Genomic DNA, 24,762 nt, shown 5'->3' with positions numbered 1-24,762 from the left:
CAGATTTGTTGCATAAAATTGTACAACTGAATGGGGTTGTTTCTGCAGCATGTGCATAGATCTTTGCAAACCCCATTCAGATGTATGTCACAGTTGTAGAAATGTCTATAATAAATGTGCTGCGTGTGAGCATAGCCTAACACACCCAGACAGCAGGGCATTACAGCAAGATCTGGACACTATGGACAAGGAGGTATTTTATTTAAGTGTTTATTTTGAAATATTTTTATTATTGCAGATCGGAACTTGTGAAAGTAAAAATGGCTATCCCACACCCAACATCACGTGGTATAGGAATAGTACACAACTGAAACATGAAAAGGACGGTATGCAGGAACGAATAGAATATAAATTAAATATTATTTACTACACTGTTTGCTACTTTACTGATCAGCTATTTATTAGATGATCTAGAAAACAATCCAACCAGCATTTGGTCTGGGACTTGCGCCCTGTATTATGATTATGTGAAACCGGCCTAAAGGTCATATCACATGACCTGACGTGGGCCGTGTAAATGAGCATTGATCGACTCTCGTTTGCTCCTTTCAGACAGAGCAATGATTGCTTATGTATAGGGACGAGCGCTGGTTATTTCGATTGCTCAACTCCATACATTTTCATCATGTCGACAGCCTCCGACAACAATGACTTTTAATGCTGCATAAAAGAGCAGATCAGCCGATTAAAGTTCATATGAACGCTCGTTTGCCCGATCATTGGCCCGTGTAATAGGGCCTTAAGATGATATTCAGAACGTTGGTCAATCCCCACGAATGTTGTGATCTTTTGCATGCAGAATGGCGGCTTTTCACTTTGAAGCTATCGTGTCCTTTGTCTCCTCATTCTTCTCCTTGAAACTATAGTTTTCAAGCTTCCAGATGCTATTGTATATATTAACCCCTTCCCGACATTTGACGTATCCATACGCCAAAGTTGGGTAGGGGAAGTATGGAACAGGCTCACGGAGTGAACCTGCTCCATACGATGCGGGTGTCGGCTGTATGTTACAGCCGACACTTCAAAGTAACGAGCAGTGTTGCGCTCGTTTAACTCGTTAAATGCCGCGGTCAATAGCGGCCGCGGCGTTTAAATTGTTAGAAAGAGGGGGGCGACCCCCTCTAACAGCTCATTGCGCCCCCGGTAATGCAATCGCGGGTGGCGATGGTTGCTATGGCTGCCTGGCTGCATAATGAAGGCCCCCAGGTCTGCCATCTTTGTGCTCCTATTAAGCGCTCAGAATCATGATATACTGCAATACATTAGTATTACAGTATATAGTGCAAGCGATCTAATGATCGCTGGTTGAAGTCCCCTAGGGGGACTAATAAAAAAGTAAAAATGTGTAAAATAAAGGTTTTTTTTTATGTAAAAAAAAAATGTTAAAAGTTCAAAAAAAAAACCTTTTCCCATATTCCCACAGCATAGTAAAAAAAATAATCATAATTGGTATCGCTGCATCCGTAAAAGTCTGAACTATTACAATATATCATTATATAACCCGCACGGTGTACGCCGTAAAAAAAAACAACATTTAAACGCCAGAATCTCTATTTTTTGGTCCCCTCATCTCCCACAAAAAAATGAAATAAAAAGTGATCAAAACGTCGCATGTACACCAAAATGGTATCATTAAAAACGTCAGCTTATGCCGCAAAAAAATAAGCCCTTATACCACTTAATTGACGGAAAAATAAAAAAGTTATGGCTCTCGGAATTTGGCGACACAAAATAAATTTTCTTTTTTACACTAGTAAAATATAGAAAAAACAATATATATTTGATATCGCCGTAATCGTATTGACCCACAGAATAAAGTTAACATGTTGTTTTAATTGCACAGTGAATTCCGTAAAAACGACGCGCAAAAAAATCAATGGAGGAATCGCTGTTTTTCATTTTCTGCCCCACAAATAATTAATTTTCCTGATTCCTAGTACATTATATGGCACAATAAATGGTGCTACAAAAAACTACAACTCTTCCCGCAAAAATCAAGCCCTCATAGGACTATATCGGCAGAAAAATAAAAAAGTTATAGCTTTTGGACTGTGGGGAGGAAAAAACGAACATGAAAATCTGAAAAATGGCTGCGGCGGGAAGGGGTTAAATTTGTAACTGATACAAGGAACTAATCCATCCAAATGTTTATAAAATGCATATTCACTAATAGAGTTGTACGTATACAAAAATAAATACATAACAGTACCTTCCACCCTTATCATATCTTTATTCATATTGAACTGCTCCACTGTTCATTTCCTACCAGAGCCTGTAAAACATGATAAAATGACAGCTGGACTAAAGCTGGCTATAAACATGAGATCGTTGACCAATCCCACAAATAAAAGGGTTCGGATGACTTTTCTCAAGTGTATGGCTGGTGTAGCTCATGTGCAGATGAACAGTTTAAGACGATGTCTAATGGACAGTCAGATATGCATTTTGTATTAATACCTTGTTTGTAATCCTTCATCTACAGATGTAGAGGTCATACCTCAGGTCACAGTGGAGTCCAATGGTCTAATAACAGTCAAGAGCACTCTCTCTTATCCTGTGGCTAAGTCTGATATTTACTCTACTTTTTACTGTGAGGTTTCTTATCAACTTCCAAAGGGTGTATATATGAAGGAATCAGAGAGGAAGAACATTACAGTAGACTGTAAGTAATGATATGCCACTCATAACCATGCTTCATATGTATTTGTTGCACTCTCGCAGTTGAGACAGATTATACCGTTTTTATGGTGTGCGTTTGTTTGGTTATGACACTACTTTGATTCTTCACAGACCCAAACAGTGAAGTAAAGCTGTTTGTGAAGACCCAATCTGAGCTGATAAAGGAAGGAGATAATGTAGAGCTGATGTGCAAGGGCGATGGGAACCCACAACCTCAGATTACGCTGTACAGGGTAAAGAAAATTATTATTTTACCCCATAACCATTATTATTTTACCCCATTACCACCATAGCCTCTCACTTCTTCCACAGTGAGACTTGTCATTTCAAATTCCTTTTCAATAATTTATACAGGAATAGAGCTTTTTAATTCTGACTCTTAAATTGTCACTAACTTTTTAACAATCTTTGCATAAATCAATAGCACTAGTGAATATAACAAACTTGGTAGTATATCTTATTAGAGAAAAATGCCTCCTTCTCCACTTATCAGGCTTCTTTACTCTCTAAACGACAAAAAAAAAATCCATATAAAAGTCATATAATGAGCAAAAATAGTGTTATTCCTCATGAAAATGAACCTAAAAGGTTAGGTACGCTTTAAATATCTATTAATACACTTTTTAGCCATTGACACTGGAAATTTTTCATCTACCTTACCAAGTAACTGAAGTGAGCTGGAACTTACTAACCTCTTTTGATGACTACCTCATAGGTTATGAGGAGGCAAATTCCAAGGGTTATGCATAGGTATGTTGTACAGTGTCTTAAACTGAGCCTGTCATTTGTGTTGAGCTGCATATAGAAATTCTTCAAACCACTGTCGAACGATTGGTGGTTTGAAATACATTTTAGTACAATGATAGTACACATGTAATTTTCAAACGCAAGCTTGATAGTAGTGGCATATGTATTGCTATGTCGGATGAGTAACATTTACCAATACCAGAGCCGTGGCTAGACTTTCCTTCACCCGGGGCAAAGTTTCAGTTTGCTGCCCCATCCTGGCCGAGGCAAGGTGGATTTTTGGCTACCTTCCTAGAACCCAGGGCACATCCCCAAGTAATCCTCCCTTGCTATGCCCCTTACCAGTGCCGCTTGCCATGAATATATAGGTATGAACGATCAATTGTGGTCAACAATAGATAATAGTTTTATTGTTGATGATTTGGTGTATTTGCCAATAATCACCACGAACACTAAAGAATCAGAACAATTATAGCTATGTTTAAATGGCCTTTAGGGTAGAAAATAAATATTTTTCTAAAAGCGAAGGCCTCGGCCAGTTAGACAAGCATCCTCGCAAGCGATGGACTATAGGTAATATTTCAAACTTGCATTTTAATGCCAAGAATATAACCAGTTCACTCCTCTAAGAGAATTGGATAACATTGTTTGAGTCTGAGAACTCCTGAAAACGAACTCTAGAAGAGTATGGACGAGAGCAAGGAGGGGGGGGGGGGGAGTCTGCTTTTCTAGGTCATTGCAGTATCATTCTTTTTACGCATCCTGTTTGCAACGTTCTTTAGTAGAACATTAGAAGATTTGTTCAAGAAAAAAATCATGATCTTGGGTCTCAGCTTATGCAGGACTTCTGGCTTCAAGCCAGAGAAGGGAACAGCCTTTTAGACTCATTTGTAGTCTAGGCCACCCAGGAGCGTAGCTAAAGGCTCATGGGCTAAGCCCCTGAGGCCACCTATGTGTAGAAAGGATTCCCTTGTCATGTTATATAACTGTTTCTTTTTTCAGAAACATATTTGTCTCTTGTTTATTCCCAGAAAGAAGAGGACACAATTATTTCAGAAGATTCTGCATATTCCTGGACAGTCAGCAGAAAAGATTCTGGAGGATATGTCTGTAAAGCACTTGGTCTGGATATTTTTAATGAAATGGAAGCAGAGACTGAATTGCATGTTCACTGTAAGTTAGCTCCTTAAAATACATAAAACTAACTGCAGCATTCAAAAATAATTCCCAGTATTTTGATCCTTGGATAGAGAATAATATTGCCACTCACAGAGTTATATAGGTTGAAAAAAGACTCAATCATGTTCAACCTTTCTCACCAATTACACGTTTCTAACCCTCAATGCCATTCATCAGTAAATAAACATCTAGACCTTTTTTTAAATGCTGACATAGTATCTGCCATCACTACCTCTTGGGGTAGGGCATTCCATAGCTTGACCGCTCTAAGGCCTCATTCACACGAACGCCGCGCATCTCGGACGTGAAAAACTGCAGTTTTTAACGTCCGAGGTGCATCCATGCTCAGCGCTGCGGGTCGCGATGTCACGCATCCACCATAGTTGAGAGTCTATGGAGGGATGCGTGATGCGTGAAAAGATAGGACATGTCCTATTTTCCAACGGACCCTTCACATGGTCCGTTGAAACAACAGCTGTGTGAACGGCCACATTGAATTTCATAGGTACGTGGGACGGCCGTCCCACAGACGTTTAACACGTTTGTGTGAATCAGGCCTAACTGTAAAGAACCCTTCCCTATATCGATGTCTGAAACATCTTTCTTCCACACACAATGAATGTCACCTCGTCCTTTGTAGAGTCCTTGGAAGGAACAGATTATGTGCAAATACTTTGTATTGACCACACATATACTTATACATGTTAATAAGATCAGCTCTAAGGTGTCTTTTTTCCAAGCTCAGCAGACTCATGTCCGGACTATCGAGGTTTGTCTATCATATTGTAGTATTGTGTTCCCTTCCGTTATGTGCAATATATTATGATCTGTTTTTCCCCATTGTCTAATAATGGCACTGCCAGATTTCCATTTTCTTTTATTGGATAAAATAGCTTGGTAAAAAACAAAGCAAATGTGAACAAATGTAAACAAAGCATAAGTTGTACCCCAACGTCTTTTCCATTTTCCTAGTTCTGGATCCTCCGGTGCTGTCTAAAGAGTCTCCTGTTATTGTAGAGCTTGGAAGTGTTCTTACTGTTTCTTGCCATGTAAATGCATCAGCTCAAACAGATATCCACTGGACACGGGTGAGTGGTGACCTGGTACAGAGGCTACAAAACCTTTGACTGAAGCATTTGACGTGTTTTATTCTTTGCATTATATATATATATATATATATATATATATATATATATATATATATATATAGCACACAAGAAGACAGCAGCACTCACTAATGAATAATCGACCAGGTGCCCAGCAAAACGTCCCGATCCTAGGACGTATAATGATATATAGCAGAAGAAAATTTGCAGCACTCCAACATGAAAAAAATGGTGGTTTATTCAATCCAAACTAACAGCAACGTTTCAATCCTACAATAGGATCTTTATCAAGCCTAGTGACACATCTACTCAACAAGTTTATATATGTTTGAGACTCTTTTACATAATTAGTCTCATTATAAAACAATCAAATATAAAGTGTATGAAAACAAACATCATATATTGTGTACGGTATCATCATAAACATAGACATGATACAGAAAATACAGAAGTGTGTATGTGACATCGTGAATAACAATACATAATAACAAAAACATTAAAAACAACTGATTACATTATAATCATTTATGCAGCAGTGGTGTAAAATCCATTGGCATATCCTCACTCACCAATCAGAACTTCAGACTCAACTACTCCATTCAAGTGTGTTACAGCACTCTGCTGCATCCCTCGTGGTAATTGAAATTCGACACATCAGTGTAATCCCCCGAGGCGGAAGTAAATCATCACTCCGCAGCAGAGAGCATAGATCGCATCCATATGATGTAATGCGTGTCAATGCGTTCCACTGAGTAGCCCCATGTATCATGGCATCGTAAGTTGCTAAGCAACTGCTGTAACATTACTATAAACATCCATTGACACGGCTATGTCAGTCAAAAAGTCATGAATGTAAAAAATACAGATATATTAGTAAATGCTCCCTATAGTAAGTGATGGAGATATTAGGAATATCTAAAAGTAGCTTTATATCGGCTTTTAAAGATGATCCACACGTGGGTTCAAAGACCTCTGTATACAACCAAGTACTCAGAACGATCTTGTTCCCAGAGTTATGGGACCACATAGACACGTCTTCACGTGTCCAGGATGTCACATTATCCTCATACGTGTAACGGACCCATATTATCACACTAGTGATATGATATATCATAAGACAAAAGAATGCATGAGAATCCCTCTCGCTTTTAATATCTCTCTATCACTTAGAAACCTAATAGGAGACTAGAAACAATTCAACAAATAATAAACATATTTTATTGATGCAATAAGACTTGATGCATTGAACATAGCCCCGTCAAATATCATAGTACAATAACATTGAAAAATAATTAAAGAAGTTCCGAAGTTCTGTTGGGAGTGGTATTCCAATCTAAAAAAATACAAAACATAATTGTTTTTAGTATTTATAAGACATTGACAGTAAATATGAGATATAGATATTGATATTAATGTGTCAACAATCATCATACTGAAGAGAACATCAAGAGAACACGAGGGAACGGAGCTCATAAGGCTATTCTATCTACAACAAATTCTACATTAAGTCCACAAGGTTTTAAGGAGTTCAGTAAAAAAATCCATCTTAATTCTTTTTTGTGTAAAACCAGATGGCGATCACCGCCAAATTGTAATGGAGGAACATGGTCCAGAATCATAAATGTTAGATCCCTTTCATTGTGACCATGTTCCGAAAAATGTTTAGCTACAGGTAAATCAAGTTTCTTTTTACGTATAGAAAAACGGTGATTGTTTAGACGAGTTTTAAAGGAACAGGTGGTTTCACCCACATAAAGGAGGCCACAGGGACACCATAGCACATATATGACCCACTCTGAGTCACAGGTGAAATTGTGTTTAATTTTAAACTGTTGTCCAGTCAACGGATGTCTAAAAAATTCCCCTTTGCACATCAAAGCACAATTAACACATCTGTAACATGGAATATTGCCAGGTTTTAGTGGTTTAAAAATAGGTTGTGTCGTTTTCTTATGATCTGGCATTCTGGTTTTCACCAGTCTATCTCGAAGATTTTGTGGGCGTCTATAGGACATAAGTGGATCATTATTCAATACATCAATGTGTCCAAAACTATTGCTAATAATTGGCCAATGTCTATTCATAATTTTGGAAATGTCTCCACTTCTATCATTATAAGTAGAGATAAATGGAATACGTTTCCGTTTTTCATGTGCTGACGGTTTTTTAGACTGCAATAAACTGTCCCTCGCTACATTATCAATCTTCTTTCTATGTGTCCACAGTAATGTTTTGGGGTAACCTCTTTGTAAAAAGTTACTAACCATAGTGTCTAAAGATATATCAAGATCCTCCTGTCTGTCGGTATTGCGTTTGGCCCTAATCATTTGGCTGTACGGCAAGGACCTTACCATACTTCTCGGATGGCAACTATCAAATCGTAACAGAGTGTTCCTATCGGTCTCTTTCGTGTACATTTTAGTTCTAATTATATTATTCACAATAGATACAGTAACATCCAAGAATTGGATATTATCCATAGAATGTATCATCGTAAATTGAATATCATCATCTATTGAATTAAGAAACCTATGAAAATCAATTAATGTAGTGACAGTGTCAGTCCAAATGAGGAAGATGTCATCTATGTATCGCCACCACTTCAAAACATGTGAGAAGTGGTGGGATACATAGACCGACCCCTCCTCAATGTTGTCCATGAAAATGTTGGCGTACGTGGGAGCCATGTTAGACCCCATGGCCGTTCCTTTCAACTGAATATAATAACTCTCTTTGAATATGAAATAGTTAGATGTCAAAATAAGTTCCACTAATGAAATAATAAACTCACAAGTAGCATTGTCATAGTCAGAAGTATATTAGTAAATGCTCCCTATAGTAAGTGATGGAGATATTAGGAATATCTAATCAGCATATTGATTGGTTTCAATTAGAGTTGGATATTTACAGTTTTGTCAGATCTATTAAATTGAAGGTCTGGTTTGAAACACAACCGGTTAATACAGTAATACAGGATACCCTTCCGATACTATCACTTAATAAACTGGGGTTATTTAATAAGAGTGTGTTCCAACCTCCTATAGCATCACATGCGATAGAAACCTTTAGAGAACTAGTACAGAAAGATATTGCTTTACTTAGGTCTCAAACGTGTGAATTGAGCTTTAAACAGCCTAATATGACTACTCTTGATATGGTGGCATTAGATGAGTTGATCCATAACCATGATCTCACTATAAAACCTGCTGATAAGGGTGGAGCAATCGTGGTTATGGATTCAGATATGTACTTGAGAGAATGTTACAGACAACTAGCAGATACCAATGTATATAGAGTACTAAAAAATGATCCTAGACAGGATATTTCAAAAAGAATTACTTCACTTATTAAAACAGCTCTAGATGAAGATATAATTGATCAAATGCTACATAAATTTCTCACTGTTGAATTTCCTGTTACTCCTTACTTATATATATTACCAAAAATCCACAAAGATTTAATGAACCCACCAGGTCGCCCTATTGTATCTGGCCGGGGCTCATTAATAAGTAACATCTCTATCTTTGTGGACAAAGTGCTGAGAAATTTTGCTATTAACTCCAAATCTTATATTAGAGACACCACTGATTTTCTACAGAAATTAAAATCTATAAAACTACCAGAGGGGTCCATTTTGGTCTCCTTTGATGTTACATCTCTTTATACCTCGATTGATCACAACAAGGGTCTTGATGCTGTACGACGTAAATTATTGACTTCTGACTATGACAATGCTACTTGTGAGTTTATTATTTCATTAGTGGAACTTATTTTGACATCTAACTATTTCATATTCAAAGAGAGTTATTATATTCAGTTGAAAGGAACGGCCATGGGGTCTAACATGGCTCCCACGTACGCCAACATTTTCATGGACAACATTGAGGAGGGGTCGGTCTATGTATCCCACCACTTCTCACATGTTTTGAAGTGGTGGCGATACATAGATGACATCTTCCTCATTTGGACTGACACTGTCACTACATTAATTGATTTTCATAGGTTTCTTAATTCAATAGATGATGATATTCAATTTACGATGATACATTCTATGGATAATATCCAATTCTTGGATGTTACTGTATCTATTGTGAATAATATAATTAGAACTAAAATGTACACGAAAGAGACCGATAGGAACACTCTGTTACGATTTGATAGTTGCCATCCGAGAAGTATGGTAAGGTCCTTGCCGTACAGCCAAATGATTAGGGCCAAACGCAATACCGACAGACAGGAGGATCTTGATATATCTTTAGACACTATGGTTAGTAACTTTTTACAAAGAGGTTACCCCAAAACATTACTGTGGACACATAGAAAGAAGATTGATAATGTAGCGAGGGACAGTTTATTGCAGTCTAAAAAACCGTCAGCACATGAAAAACGGAAACGTATTCCATTTATCTCTACTTATAATGATAGAAGTGGAGACATTTCCAAAATTATGAATAGACATTGGCCAATTATTAGCAATAGTTTTGGACACATTGATGTATTGAATAATGATCCACTTATGTCCTATAGACGCCCACAAAATCTTCGAGATAGACTGGTGAAAACCAGAATGCCAGATCATAAGAAAACGACACAACCTATTTTTAAACCACTAAAACCTGGCAATATTCCATGTTACAGATGTGTTAATTGTGCTTTGATGTGCAAAGGGGAATTTTTTAGACATCCGTTGACTGGACAACAGTTTAAAATTAAACACAATTTCACCTGTGACTCAGAGTGGGTCATATATGTGCTATGGTGTCCCTGTGGCCTCCTTTATGTGGGTGAAACCACCTGTTCCTTTAAAACTCGTCTAAACAATCACCGTTTTTCTATACGTAAAAAGAAACTTGATTTACCTGTAGCTAAACATTTTTCGGAACATGGTCACAATGAAAGGGATCTAACATTTATGATTCTGGACCATGTTCCTCCATTACAATTTGGCGGTGATCGCCATCTGGTTTTACACAAAAAAGAATTAAGATGGATTTTTTTACTGAACTCCTTAAAACCTTGTGGACTTAATGTAGAATTTGTTGTAGATAGAATAGCCTTATGAGCTCCGTTCCCTCGTGTTCTCTTGATGTTCTCTTCAGTATGATGATTGTTGACACATTAATATCAATATCTATATCTCATATTTACTGTCAATGTCTTATAAATACTAAAAACAATTATGTTTTGTATTTTTTTAGATTGGAATACCACTCCCAACAGAACTTCGGAACTTCTTTAATTATTTTTCAATGTTATTGTACTATGATATTTGACGGGGCTATGTTCAATGCATCAAGTCTTATTGCATCAATAAAATATGTTTATTATTTGTTGAATTGTTTCTAGTCTCCTATTAGGTTTCTAAGTGATAGAGAGATATTAAAAGCGAGAGGGATTCTCATGCATTCTTTTGTCTTATGATATATCATATCACTAGTGTGATAATATGGGTCCGTTACACGTATGAGGATAATGTGACATCCTGGACACGTGAAGACGTGTCTATGTGGTCCCATAACTCTGGGAACAAGATCGTTCTGAGTACTTGGTTGTATACAGAGGTCTTTGAACCCACGTGTGGATCATCTTTAAAAGCCGATATAAAGCTACTTTTAGATATTCCTAATATCTCCATCACTTACTATAGGGAGCATTTACTAATATATCTGTATTTTTTACATTCATGACTTTTTGACTGACATAGCCGTGTCAATGGATGTTTATAGTAATGTTACAGCAGTTGCTTAGCAACTTACGATGCCATGATACATGGGGCTACTCAGTGGAACGCATTGACACGCATTACATCATATGGATGCGATCTATGCTCTCTGCTGCGGAGTGATGATTTACTTCCGCCTCGGGGGATTACACTGATGTGTCGAATTTCAATTACCACGAGGGATGCAGCAGAGTGCTGTAACACACTTGAATGGAGTAGTTGAGTCTGAAGTTCTGATTGGTGAGTGAGGATATGCCAATGGATTTTACACCACTGCTGCATAAATGATTATAATGTAATCAGTTGTTTTTAATGTTTTTGTTATTATGTATTGTTATTCACGATGTCACATACACACTTCTGTATTTTCTGTATCATGTCTATGTTTATGATGATACCGTACACAATATATGATGTTTGTTTTCATACACTTTATATTTGATTGTTTTATAATGAGACTAATTATGTAAAAGAGTCTCAAACATATATAAACTTGTTGAGTAGATGTGTCACTAGGCTTGATAAAGATCCTATTGTAGGATTGAAACGTTGCTGTTAGTTTGGATTGAATAAACCACCATTTTTTTCATGTTGGAGTGCTGCAAATTTTCTTCTGCTATATATATATATATATATATATATAGTGCCTCTCATGTGAAGGGGTTTGTGATACCAGCAATTCTATATAGTAGGTATAATGAGTAAAATAAATGCTTCAGTTGAAAATAATCAGAAACTACAGCAGAGAACTCAGGGAATTTCCGATAATGAATTTCCCTAATATTTATCCAACACACTAGAGCAGTGAATTTACAGGAGGTGTAGACGATTTAAAAGAATCTAAAATCAATATGGAGATAATACATTGCAACTCTGATGTTCTCTGTATGGTCTGGTCCTGTCTAGCTCCACATTGATATAGATGTAGTACCCATGGGCAATGTTATACTAAGGGTACATAGAGAAGGCAATAAATGCCCCTTGGTTTGGGGACCTGTCTACCTGTTCTATGGTAGATGGGCTTCAGAAGGTACAGATGTCTTTCTTGACATCCAGGAAATGGTTTGTAAGAATACCAGCTAAATTAAAGGGACATTATACCTAGAAATGAAAGAATATTAAGGGAAAATAGAAAAAGAGACACCAATGCATAAAATAAAGCGGTCCAAAAGAAATCGCAGCACTCCAAATGTCCAGTAAATATTGTAGTTTATTCACCCATGTTAAGACAACATATCAGCCCTTTTGTGAGCCTTTTTCAAGCAATGTGTTAACCCAATGTGCAAGTTGCATAGTGAAGTGTAATTACCATAACATTTAGTAAGAAAACATAAAAAATTGCAGTTGTCGCATACATATACACTGATGTGTATAATCAAATATTGGACTTTTTACATGTGACCCCTTTTATCACTGGCCCGGATCTTATCGCTGGCACAAACCTTGCTCTTTTTCATTGTTCTGCTCTGTTTGCCCTATGTCAGCTGTATACTGCAGAGAAAGGATGTTACTGTATGTAAGAAATGTGAGATGTGAGGCTAACAAGTGACCAGTTTTTGGCCTGCACAAAAGACCCGATCAGCCGACAGACGAGTGTTTACTCATGCGAACGCTCGTTTGCCCAATCATTGGCCCGTGTAAAAGGGCCTTTACTACCCATCAAAGTCCCATACAGGAAACGTTGATTTATTTTCTGTCTTCCTCTAATTCATTATTGTATTTAATGTTTCATGCACTAGATTATCCAGTGTCTCTAATTTGTAATGACTTATTCCTACTCTCTTGTGTAATTTTGGCATTTCTAGGATGACAGAACTATAGCAAATGGCTCTGACCAGATCCTTAGTTTTCGGGATTACACTGATGCAGGACGGTATGCCTGTGTTGCAAGCATAACTAGTGTACCAGGTCTTACCCATACCAAGGAGCTGCAAGTAATAATAATAGGTAATGGAGATTTTAATTTGTGAAGGAGACAATTTGATAGCACAGATTATACCATCTAACTATGTCTAATAATTGCAGGGAAACCACAAGTTACTGTAAGCTCACAACATGTAGAAGTACAAGATGGCGAAAAGTTGACTGTCACATGTACAGCAATTGGTAATCCCACACCTCAAATAACCTGGTACATGAATGGCTCAGAGGTAACTAAACTGTTTTCATTTAGAATTTTATAACATAATGATGTTAAAAATATCACAGTGCCCCCATAACAGAGGAGAAAACAGAGTAGCTCTTCTGTTATTTATGGTTGAGCAGAGCATTCAGCATACAGCAGCGCTCATGTCTGATCATAACCCTGGAGAACACAGCTGTACCATCTACATTTACCTTCCACTAGGGACCCGACATTTGGCCTGTGGGCTGCTAGTTAACATACCTCCCAACTTTTGTATCTGGAAAAGAGGGACACAAATTTTAAGCCACGCCCAATAACCATATCCAATATCCCGCACAAGCATATAAAATGAAGCCCAGCTCCTCCTTCAAATAACAAGAGCATATTCTCACTGCGGATCACTAGACTTACAAAAAAAGTCTACAAGCTACAAGCCAGGAGGAGGTGCCTTCAAATTGTCTAGCACTGTGCAGCGCCATGTGTGATTGACTGTACAATGGTAGGACATAATCACGGCAGCAGAAGCTACAGGTCACGCCAAAAGGTTGAGAATGATGAAAGTCAAAAGGGAGACCCTGTGGTGGATGACTTTTCAGTTGACAGGTAGCACAGTTAGGCTGGGTTCACACGACCTATTTTCAGACGTAAACGAGGCGTATTATGCCTCGTTTTACGTCTGAAAATAAGGCTACAATACGTCGGCAAACATCTGCCCATTCATTTGAATGGGTTTGCCGACGTACTGTGCAGACAACCTGTCATTTACGCGTCGTCGTTTGACAGCTGTGAAACGACGACGCGTAAAAATACAGCCTCGTCAAAAGAAGTGCAGGACACTTCTTTCAGACGTAATTTGAGCCGTTCTTCATTGAACTCAATGAAGCACAGCTCAAAATTTACGGCTGTCAGAGAAGCCTCGCAAAATGCGAGGAGGAGCATTTACGTCTGAAACGAGGCAGCTGTTTTCTCCTGAAAACAGTCTGTCTTTTCAGACGCAAAAGCCTCTCATCGTGTGCACATACCCTTACACGCAGGGGAGAAGACAGAAGTCTGCTGTAGGTGAGTATAACTATTTTTATTTTTCATACTACAAACTTTTTTTTGTTTTGCAGGCTCCGCTGGACCATTTGGACTACATCATAGATTCGGTTTACTACTGCGATGATGTATGTTTTTTTTAAATAAAATGGTCAAAGGAATTTGTGGGGAATTTTTATTTCAAGAAAAAAATATTTTCTTACGTGTCTGTTTTTTTTAATACTTTATTAGCGCCTTAGTAATGGCAGTTGTCTGTTTGACGACATCCATTACAAAGGCAAGGCTTAATGTTAGCCAGTAAAAAGGCTAGCACTAACCCACATTATTACCCCGGTGCCTACCGCCACCAGGGGTATTGGGAAGAGCCAGGTACGATCCAGCACGCGACCATCTGTAGCGATGGCCGGTCATTGGGGCGGCCGAAGGCTGGTATTGTGGGGCTGAGAAGGGCCAAAAACGGTGGCACTTCCCACCTTGGTAATGCCAACCTGCTGCTACTTTATTGCATCTGACTAGTTAGGAAAAAAGGGGGGGGCCCCATGTTGTTTTCATCAATTATTTATTGATTTTTTTAAAATAAAAAACAATATGCCCCCCCATTTTTATAACCAACCAGATACAATAAAGCAGCAGCAGGCTAGCATTACAAGGGGGGGAAGGGCCACTGTTTTTGGCCCTTCTCAGCCTTATAATACCAGTCTGCGGCCGCCACAGTACCCGACCATCGCTAAAGATGGTCGGGTACTGGATCATACCCGTCTCTTCCCGGCACCCTTGGTGGCAGTTGGTACCGGGGTAATAATGGGGGTTAGTGTTAGCCTCTGCACCGGCTAACATTAAGCCCTGCCTTAGTAATGGACTCTGACAATCAGAAAACTGCAATTACTAAGGCGCTAATAAAGTATTAAAAAAAAACAGAGACATAAGAAAATATTTCTTTATAGAAATAAACTCCCCCACACAACCCTCTTTCACCATTTTATTTTAAAAAAAACTAAAATCATCGAAGTAGTCCAGCAAATCTGCAACGTAGTCCAAACGGTCCAGCAGAACCTGCAAAACAAAGAAATGTAATTACTAATGTGAAAAATAAAAAAAATCTTATACTCACCTCCAGCAGTCTTCTGTCACAACGGTGACCAACGGAAACCATTAACAACATTTCCATCACCATTGAGATCAATGGTGAGGGAAATGGAAGCTAAGGTTCCCGTTTGCCTCTCCGTTGAGGGGTTAGACGGAACCCCTCAATGGAAGGGCAACGCTGATGTTAGCAGGCCGTAAAGAGTTTTTCCAGTCCCTAAAAGCTGATTGGTTGGGGTCCGACTCCTGGGACCCCCGCCGATCAGCTGTTTTGAAGGAGGTGCAGTGCTCGTATGAGCGCTGCTTCCCCTTAATTTCTTCTTCCTCACTATGAATGGTCGACACGGATGTAGCGGTTATTCACAGTATTGCAGACTTCTCCCATTGAAGTGAATGGGAGAAGAAGGCTGCAATACTAGTAAATCGCAGCTACATCCGTGTCGATTCACAGTGAGCAAGTAGAAATGAAGGGGCCCCAGCGCTCGTACGAGCGCTGCACCCCCTTTAATACAGATGATCGTCGGACCCCGACCCATCAGCTATTGATGGCAGGGAGGGTCCGGGGCTCGGTGGGACATTTTTCAGACTGCCCGGGATGGTGGGACAGCGGTGAAAAAAGGGACTGTCCCGCCGGATCTGGGACAGCTGGGAGCTATGTTAAGCATCACTGGTTTACATAGTTTTTCCTTTCTAACATAGTAAAGAAGGAGAACAGTGGCCCACAGCTGTTCTACTGGGACTATTAAAAGACTTTTTGGGCTTATACTCTGAAAATGGATAGATTAGTGGGAATGTTATGGTGGCAGTCTGTACTATGCAGAACACCCTCTTGTAGTATTTGCTAGCACTAGGAGACTTAAAGGGAGTCTGTCAGGAGATTTTATGCTACCAAATGGCTGACACCGCTTGGTAACTATCAGGTAACGGATAAGGAAGTGAGCAGTGTTGAAGAAGTTACTGCTAGCTGTAACATCTTTAACACCGGCATGCTCTTTATCCGTTCCCCGATAGATTTGTCAGAGATTTGGTAGCATAAAATCTCCACACAGACTCCCTTTAATTCTTCTTAGTTGCTCTCCTCCATTAACCATTACAGTATTTTGTAATAGCTGGCAATGATATATTAAAGTAACTCCATTATGTTCACTTTACTGCTATGAATTAATACTGTGTGCTAATTTCCACAGGTAGATGGTCAAGTTTCTAATGTTTCTGATAATGAAATCATTAGTGAATTAACATTCCTCGTGACTCAAGATCATTTGAATGAACAACTTACGTGTAAAGCTCAGAATAAATTCAACAGCAGCATGCAATATATCCACCTACAGGAAAGTAAGTCTGATAAATATGTAATTCTACGCCCTATAACACCTGCACTCTGGCACAGCAGCACTCTTTTATTTCTTCTTGAATTTTGAGTGTAAACCTTGCACAAAAAAATTTTTTAGGCCTTTTAATATTCAGAAATATATAATTGCCCAGACTTACATTTTATGCCCTTGTCTGCTATTACCATTTTATCCTGTTTAATATAAATATATGGAAATGTTCCAGATCTTATAAAAGGGATTGTTCGGTTTTGGAAAAATTTTATTTTTTGTATAATTAAAAGTTATACAATTTTCCAATATTCTTACTGTATTAATTCAGCATAGTTTTCAAGATCTCTGGTTGTTGTTATTCAGTAGGAACTTTTATTGTTTACATCCAGTATATCAAATTCTGTCCATGGTCATATGATGGACACACAGCTGCACGGCTCGTTACAGTTACAGTATGTGTATCAGAGGGGTGTTTTGTAACAATCACAGCACCTGTGTGTCCATCACATGACCATGGACAGAGTTTTATCCACTGGAAGTAAACAATGAATGTTCCTAGTGAATAGCAACAAGCACAGATTTTTAAAACCGTGATAAATTAATACAGAAAGTAATATAGTTACATAGTTAATACGGCCGAAAAAAGACACATGTCCATCAAGTTCAACCTAATGTATGGGAAAAGGGAAGGTAGAAATTTCTACACATAGGAGCTAATACTTTTTTGTTCTAGGAAATTATCTAAGCCTTTTTTAAAGCCATCTACTGTCCCTGCTGTGACAGCTCCTGTGGTAGACTATTCCATAGATTCACGCCTCTGCAGCTTGAACCTTTTTTTCTCCAGAAGGATGGAGTGCCCCCTTGTTTTTTGAGGGGGTTTTACATGGAACAGGATTTTGTATGTGCCATTCATATATTTATATAAGTTAATCATGTCCCCCCTTAGTCGTCTTTTTTCAAGGCTAAATAGGTTTAATTCTTTAAATATTTCCTCATAACTTAGATTCTCCATGCCCCTTATTAGCTTCGTTGCTCTTCTTTGTATTTTTTCCAACTCCAGGGCATCCTTTCTATGAACTGGAGCCCAGAACTGGACTGCATATTCTAGATGAGGCCTCACTAATGCTTTGTAAAATGGTAATATTACATCCCTGTCCCGTGAGTCCATGCCTCTTTTAATACACAACAATATCTTGATGGCCTTTGAAGCAGCTGATTGACATTGCATGCTGTTATTTAGTTTATGATTTACAAGTACATCCAGATCCTTCTCAACAAGTGAAACCCCCAGTTTAGCTCCCCCTAGGACATATGATGCATGCAGGTTGTTGGTACCCAGATGCATAACTTTACATTTATCTACATTAAATTTCATTTGCCAAGTGGACGCCCAAACACTCAGTTTGTTTAAATCCGCTTGCAGTTCCCAAACATCTTTCATAGACTGAACTATATTACATAGCTTGGTTTCATCTGCAAAAATAGAAATAGTGCTATTAATCCCATCCTCTAAATCATTAATAAATAAGTTGAATAATAGTGGTCCCAGCACTGAACCCTGGGGTACACCACTTATTACCGGGGACCATTCAGAGTAGGAATAATTGACCAAAACTCTCTGGATACGGTCCTTGAGCCAATTCTCAATCCAATTACAAACTATACTTTCTAAACCTATAGTCCTTAATTTACCCATTAGACATCTATGAGGGACAGTGTCAAATGCCTTTGCAAAGTCCAAAAACACTATATCCACAGCGGCCCCTCTGTCTAGGCTTCTGCTCACCTCTTCATAAAAACAAATCAGGTTTGTTTGACAACTTCTGTCCTTAGTAAAACCGTGCTGGCTGTCACTTATAATGCTATTTATTGTCACATAATCCTGTATATAGTCCCTCAATAGCCCCTCAAACATTTTCCCCACGATGGATGTTAAGCTTACTGGTCTATAATTACCCAGGGAAGACCTAGAGCCCTTTTTGAAAATAGGCCCCACATTTGCCCTGCACCAATCCCTTGGCGCTATACCAGTCACTAGAAAATCTCGAAATATTATAAAAAGGGGGACAGAAATAACTGAACTAAGCTCTTTAAGAATTCTAGGGTGTAACCCATCTGGTCACGGGGCCTTGTGCACATTTATTTTATTTAATTTAGCTTGTACCGTATCTACACACATCCAATTCAGTATATCAATTTTGTATTTTTGCTAATTTTATTACATTTTTACAGATTTTATTACGCTCTTTATAATTTAAAAAGGCTACAAATGTACCCTCAGATTTGTATTTTTTAAATGCCCTTTTTTTGTCCTGTATTGACCTTTTTACAGAAGGTGTAAGCCATGTGGGGTTTAATTTTAGTCATTTATACTTGTTACCTATAGGAATAAATTTTGCACTATAATTACCCAAAGTAGATTTGAAAATCTCCCATTTATCATTTGTCCCATTATTTGACATTAGTTCTTCCCAGTCTATATCCTGAATTGCAGCCCTCATCCTGGGCAATTTGGCTTTGTTAAAATTAAGTGTTTTTGCCCTCCCAGCCTGTGTTTGTTTTTTACAGTATAGGTAAAATGTAACTATGTTGTGATCACTGTTACCGAGGTTTTCATGAACATTGACGTTCCGAACAAGCTCTGCTTTTTTAGAAATGACCAGATCCAACAGAGCTTCACCTCTAGTCGGGTCTTCCACAAACTGGCCCATAAAATGTTCCTGCAACAGGTTGAGGAAATGTCTCCCCTTTGCAGTTGAAGCCGATCCCTGACACCAATTAATATCCGGTAATTAAAATTATCACTACAGTACCAGCCTGTGCAGCCTGCTCCATCTGTTTATTAAGCTGACCTTCCATCTCCTCAGTTATATTGGGGGGGTCTATAGATTACACCAAAAGTAATTTTTTTCAGTGTTTACCTCCCTTTCTAGTTCCACCCACAATGTTTCAACCTCCTCACAGTCTTCACCCATTATTGTCTCTTTCACACTCGCCTTCATATCACTTCTCACATACAGACATAGACCACCGCCTTTCCTATTTGTCCTGTCTTTCCGAAAAAGTGTAAAACCCTCTAGATTTACAGCCCAGTCATGAGAAGAGTCTAGCCATGTTTCAGCAACACCAACTATATCAATATTTTCTTCCAGTATCAAGGCCTCCAGCTCCCCCATTTTGCTTTGCTAGACTTCTGGCATTTGTGAACAAACACTTTAACTTGCCTTTCACTTTTTCACTTTTATTATCAGAAATGTGATTATTTGACATTATTTGGGCATTTTTATTTTTACTGCTGTTTTGTAACAAAAGGATCTCCTTATCCAGTTGTCTAGTCCTCTCCCCACAGTCTGTTTCTCCCCCCACCAATATAGCCTGAACCCTCTCTAACCTGACTACCCCTTTATTTTCTACATTAACCTTCCTCCTCAGCCCTAGTTTAAATACTCTGCCACTCTAGCTAGAATTCTCTCCCCCTTCACAGCGGACGCCCTTCCATATAGGTGCAAATCATCTGCAGAATACAGTTTGTATCCCAATGAAAAGTCAGCCCAGTGCTCTAGGAACGCAAAGCCTTCTCTTCTTCACCAAGACTTCAGCCATGCATTTAACTCCCTGAGCTCCCGCTGTCTTTCCAGTGATGCGCATGGCACAGACAGTGTTCCTGAGAATACAACCTTGGAGGTCCTTCCCTTCAGCTTGTAGCCTAGTTATTTAAAAATATTCTTAAGGCTCCTCCACCTACCATTTATTCTGTCGTGGGTACCCACATGGATCACGACAGCTGGAACATCACCATCCCCTCCCAGTAATTTATCCACCCGCTCCACAACATGCCAAACCCTGGCACCAGGGAGACAGCAAAGCATTCGGTTGAGGCGGTCTTGGCGACAAATTATTCTATCCGTCTTCCTGATTATAGAATCCCCTACAACTACCAATTGTCTTGCCTAACCTGCATTACCATCCCGCCGACTACTAGCTGGGCTGTTCTCCCGGCTGTTAGGGAGATCAGTATCCACTAGGGCTGCCATTTCTGAGACCGACACCCTTGCATCATCACCTAACTTGGCAATTTTACTTGGAATATCAGAAACAGGATTGGCCTTCCTTTTCTTGGACCCCTTTCTACTGCCGTTAACTACATTAACTCAGCTACTTGCCTGGTCCTGCTGACCCATGTCTTCACACTCCAGTTCTGCCACACTAACTGCGTGCTCAGTCAGCAGCATGCTCCGCTCAAGATTGTCTATCGCCCTCAGTCTTGCATTTTGCTCCTCCAGATCTCTAATGCGGGTTTCCAGGTGACCAAAATGCTCACATCTGCCACAGAGGTATTCACCCTGGAACTCCGGCTCCAGTCATGCATACATATGGCAAAATGTGCACTGAAGAAAACCTTCAATCTTGCTGGCCATTATCCCAGTTACAAAAAAACAGCGAACAGTTGTTAAAGTAAAAGAAAAGAAGAGTATTTACAGTGGCTTTAACTCCTCTTTTTAACTCTGGTTTTGTAACTCCACTTGATATACAAACCACTTGTTTAGCAAGCCAAAACAGAGCTGGCTCTACAGAGTCCTGACGGCTAATTTATACCACCTGGGACCAGATAACCGCTCCCCCTAGTCAGCTGCTCAGCAGGAAGGAAGCTGCAAAGAAAAAAAGGGTTTTAAATTGTGTCAGTTTTGCAAACTTCTTTAAGCAAGCACTCAATTCATATATCACATACAATATCCCATACTTTATGTCACACAAGAACACAGCAAGTCAATCCAGTTTTGTAACTCCACTTGATATACAAACCACTAGTTTAGCAAGCCAAAACAGAGTATATTGGAAAATGGTATAACTTTTAGTTCTACAAAAATAATATTAATTTGTTAAAACCGGACAATCCCTTTAAATCTTTGTAACATGGCTTCTAAATAAAAATGTTTGCACAGTTACAATAGACAAGTGCGTCAATTGTTGAGTTTTTCTTTAAATGAAATATGTACATTCTACATTTACCTGATGATATCTTCCATTGTTTTCCATGTGGAACTTGTATATGCAATAATCTCACCGACAGACACGACTGCTCACATCAGAAACTCCCCTATACTAGGTCTATTTTCTATAATATATATAGCTTTATGGCAAATAGTAAAATATACTGTATGTACATATACATATTAAAATAGATTCTATAACTCGTACAATAAACCATTAATTGTACAATATGAAATCAATGTCCTGTTTTTTGGAAATTCTTGGGAGGCTGTACCTCATTCTACAGAACTTGATAAACAAATCAGGATCTGTGAAGTTGAAGGAATTTTACATCTTCTTCATTAGGTGATCCTGCAAAATGTAAATAATAGAATCATAGTAAAGTTGGTCTCCATACTAATGTGTGAGCCCTAAATTACTCTTAAAGGGGTTATCTGGGTTGTTGAAATGTGTGAGCCCTAAATTACTCTTAAAGGGGTTATCTGGGTTGTTGAAATTGATGGCCTATCTTGGCCTATCTTAGGGATAGACCATCAATATTAGATTGGTGTGGGGGTCTGACTGTCAGATAACGCGGATAAACCCTTTAAGGCCAGGATCATACACCTAAATATAGTATTATCTTCCATCCAAAAATGGAGTAAAAATAGTGAGAAGTTCTTACTTGTCCCTAGTGGACCAGCACACCCACAGGAACTGAATTATTAACATGAACTCATCTTTTATGTAACCCAAACTAAAATGTAATACACTATGCAGCGCATGTTAATATCAGTAAGAAAAAAAGCAGACTGGTTTGGGGTTTTTTCTCTTTACATACGGCGTGTAACCACAGCTGTATCTGGTGACCGCAGAGGTGTGTTCAGTATTGAATCTGTCAGTAACACAAATGATACACATGTAGCAGAACTGATTTTGTCGTTAAAGTGGTATTCCCATCTTCGACATTTATGACATATCCATTTGATATGCCATACATGTCTGATAGATGCAGGTCCCTCACCTGGTGAGATGTCCGCCGCATCTAGATTACACGCACGATCCACCAGTAATCGATCACATCTAAGTTAAGAACTTAGATGTGATAGCTTACAGGTGGATCCTGCGTGTCAGAGACACAAAGGACATGTCAACACTGAACCCATCAGGTCCGCGGGACTGACGTATTCAGTGTAAAGCGAACAATACAGCTGTTTTCTATAGAGAATAAAGAACAGCTGTATCTCCAAAAGTAAAATAAATTTTTAACAAAATATATTTACAAAGTTACACTAATCACACTGACTAATCTATTTTTATATATATATCTACCATATTTTTCGGAAGTATAAATCTTGCTAAAAAGTCCCTGCGTCTTATAGTCCGCAGTCAAGGGACCCGGCATCGCCAGGCACTATGACCGCTTCATTACTTAACCCCTTCCCGACCCATGACTTGCCGGCACATCATGGAGCTGGAGGGGGGTGAGGTATGGAGCGGGCTCACGCACTGAACCCGCTCCATACACTGCAGGTGTCAGCTTCCGACACGCTGCTCTAATGGCCAGGAAAAGCAATGTCGCTATTCCTGGCAGTTTAAAGGGCTTGTGCCATAAAACACATGTATTCCCTATCCATAGGATAGGGGATACATATGTGATCGATATGTAGAACAGGGACAGAAAGTTACCAGGAGCGCTGCATGAGAAGCTGTGACTTCCGCGTTCTGTGTCCGGCAGCTTCATAGAGATCAATGGGATTCTTGTGCGCATGCGCGAGCGGCTCTCCATTGATCTCTCTGGAGCTACGGAACGGATAAGCCAGACACAGAACCCGGAAGTCCAGACTTCTCATGTAGCGCTCTGGGTGACTTTCGCTCGCCTGTTCTCCTTATTGCTGGTCCGACCCCCAGCGATCTCACATGTAGCCCCTATCCTGTGGATAGGGGATACATGTGTTTTATGGCAAACCCCTTTAACTATTTAAATGCCGTGGTCAATAGCAACCATGGCATTTATAGGGGTTTTTCTATGAAGGACATTTATGACATATCCACAGGATATAAAACAAAATGGAAGGTTTTGAAGCAGCACAAATCCCGAGTCTGGTGCGGTGCACGCTGTCAATCCGGGAAAACCCACTCCGGCATGTTGTAGAATTCCAAGTAAAATAGTCGAACAACAGCACACGTCTTCAGATGATCAAAGTGGTTTTATTGTCAAAACATCCACGACAGACAGGCAACGTTTCGACCCATAGTGAGTGTGGGGTCTTTGTCAAGCCTAACATTACATCTAAAAACATCATACTAAATAGGTGAATTCGAATGATCACATGATACATTGCAGCCAGTGAGAATCGTGATCCCGGTCTCCCAGGTGAATCATACATTAGTCTTGATGACAACCAACAACTTTTTACATAATACAAAAAGTGTATAAATCCGACATACAATACATCTTCAATCCATAGTAAGTATTTAAGCCATCAATTATTAATCTTGGAGTAGAAAACGAAGAAGGGAAGTCCACCACACTCCAGGTTCCAGCTCCGATCTCAGGACGCCACCGCGCATGCTCCACAATCAGTGCATCGCAATGGCATAATCAAAACAGAAGTATTACAAAAACATCTCTTACACGCAGGTGCCTATAGAGGGAATGATGTCCTCACTCTCACATTGTGTGGTTCAGAAGTACCAGTCCACACAATGTGATAGCAATCGCATGGGAAACGCTTATAGAATGTAATCTCATGTTGTCAAGGACGCCATCACTGCGTGACGATA

General features: G+C 39.1%; 1 protein-coding gene across 2 annotated transcripts in view; it reads left to right on the top strand.

Annotated features, from left to right (window-relative positions):
• The window catches only part of MCAM (melanoma cell adhesion molecule), a 172,579-nt gene that overhangs the window by 129,754 nt on the left and 18,063 nt on the right, over positions 1-24,762 (top strand). For both annotated transcript variants that reach the window (XM_075840087.1, XM_075840088.1), the window contains 8 exons: positions 239-326; positions 2,483-2,662; positions 2,791-2,912; positions 4,458-4,599; positions 5,578-5,693; positions 13,239-13,380; positions 13,459-13,583; positions 16,867-17,014. In XM_075840087.1, the coding sequence (XP_075696202.1) occupies positions 239-326; positions 2,483-2,662; positions 2,791-2,912; positions 4,458-4,599; positions 5,578-5,693; positions 13,239-13,380; positions 13,459-13,583; positions 16,867-17,014 (1,063 nt within the window). The remainder of the gene's footprint in view (positions 1-238; positions 327-2,482; positions 2,663-2,790; positions 2,913-4,457; positions 4,600-5,577; positions 5,694-13,238; positions 13,381-13,458; positions 13,584-16,866; positions 17,015-24,762) is intronic.

Source organism: Rhinoderma darwinii, chromosome 10 (assembly GCF_050947455.1).
Source record: "Rhinoderma darwinii isolate aRhiDar2 chromosome 10, aRhiDar2.hap1, whole genome shotgun sequence".
In the NCBI taxonomy this organism is placed as follows: domain Eukaryota; kingdom Metazoa; phylum Chordata; class Amphibia; order Anura; family Rhinodermatidae; genus Rhinoderma; species Rhinoderma darwinii.
Note: the sequence above shows the minus strand (reverse complement) of the source record. Positions and strands in the feature narration are given on the sequence as shown.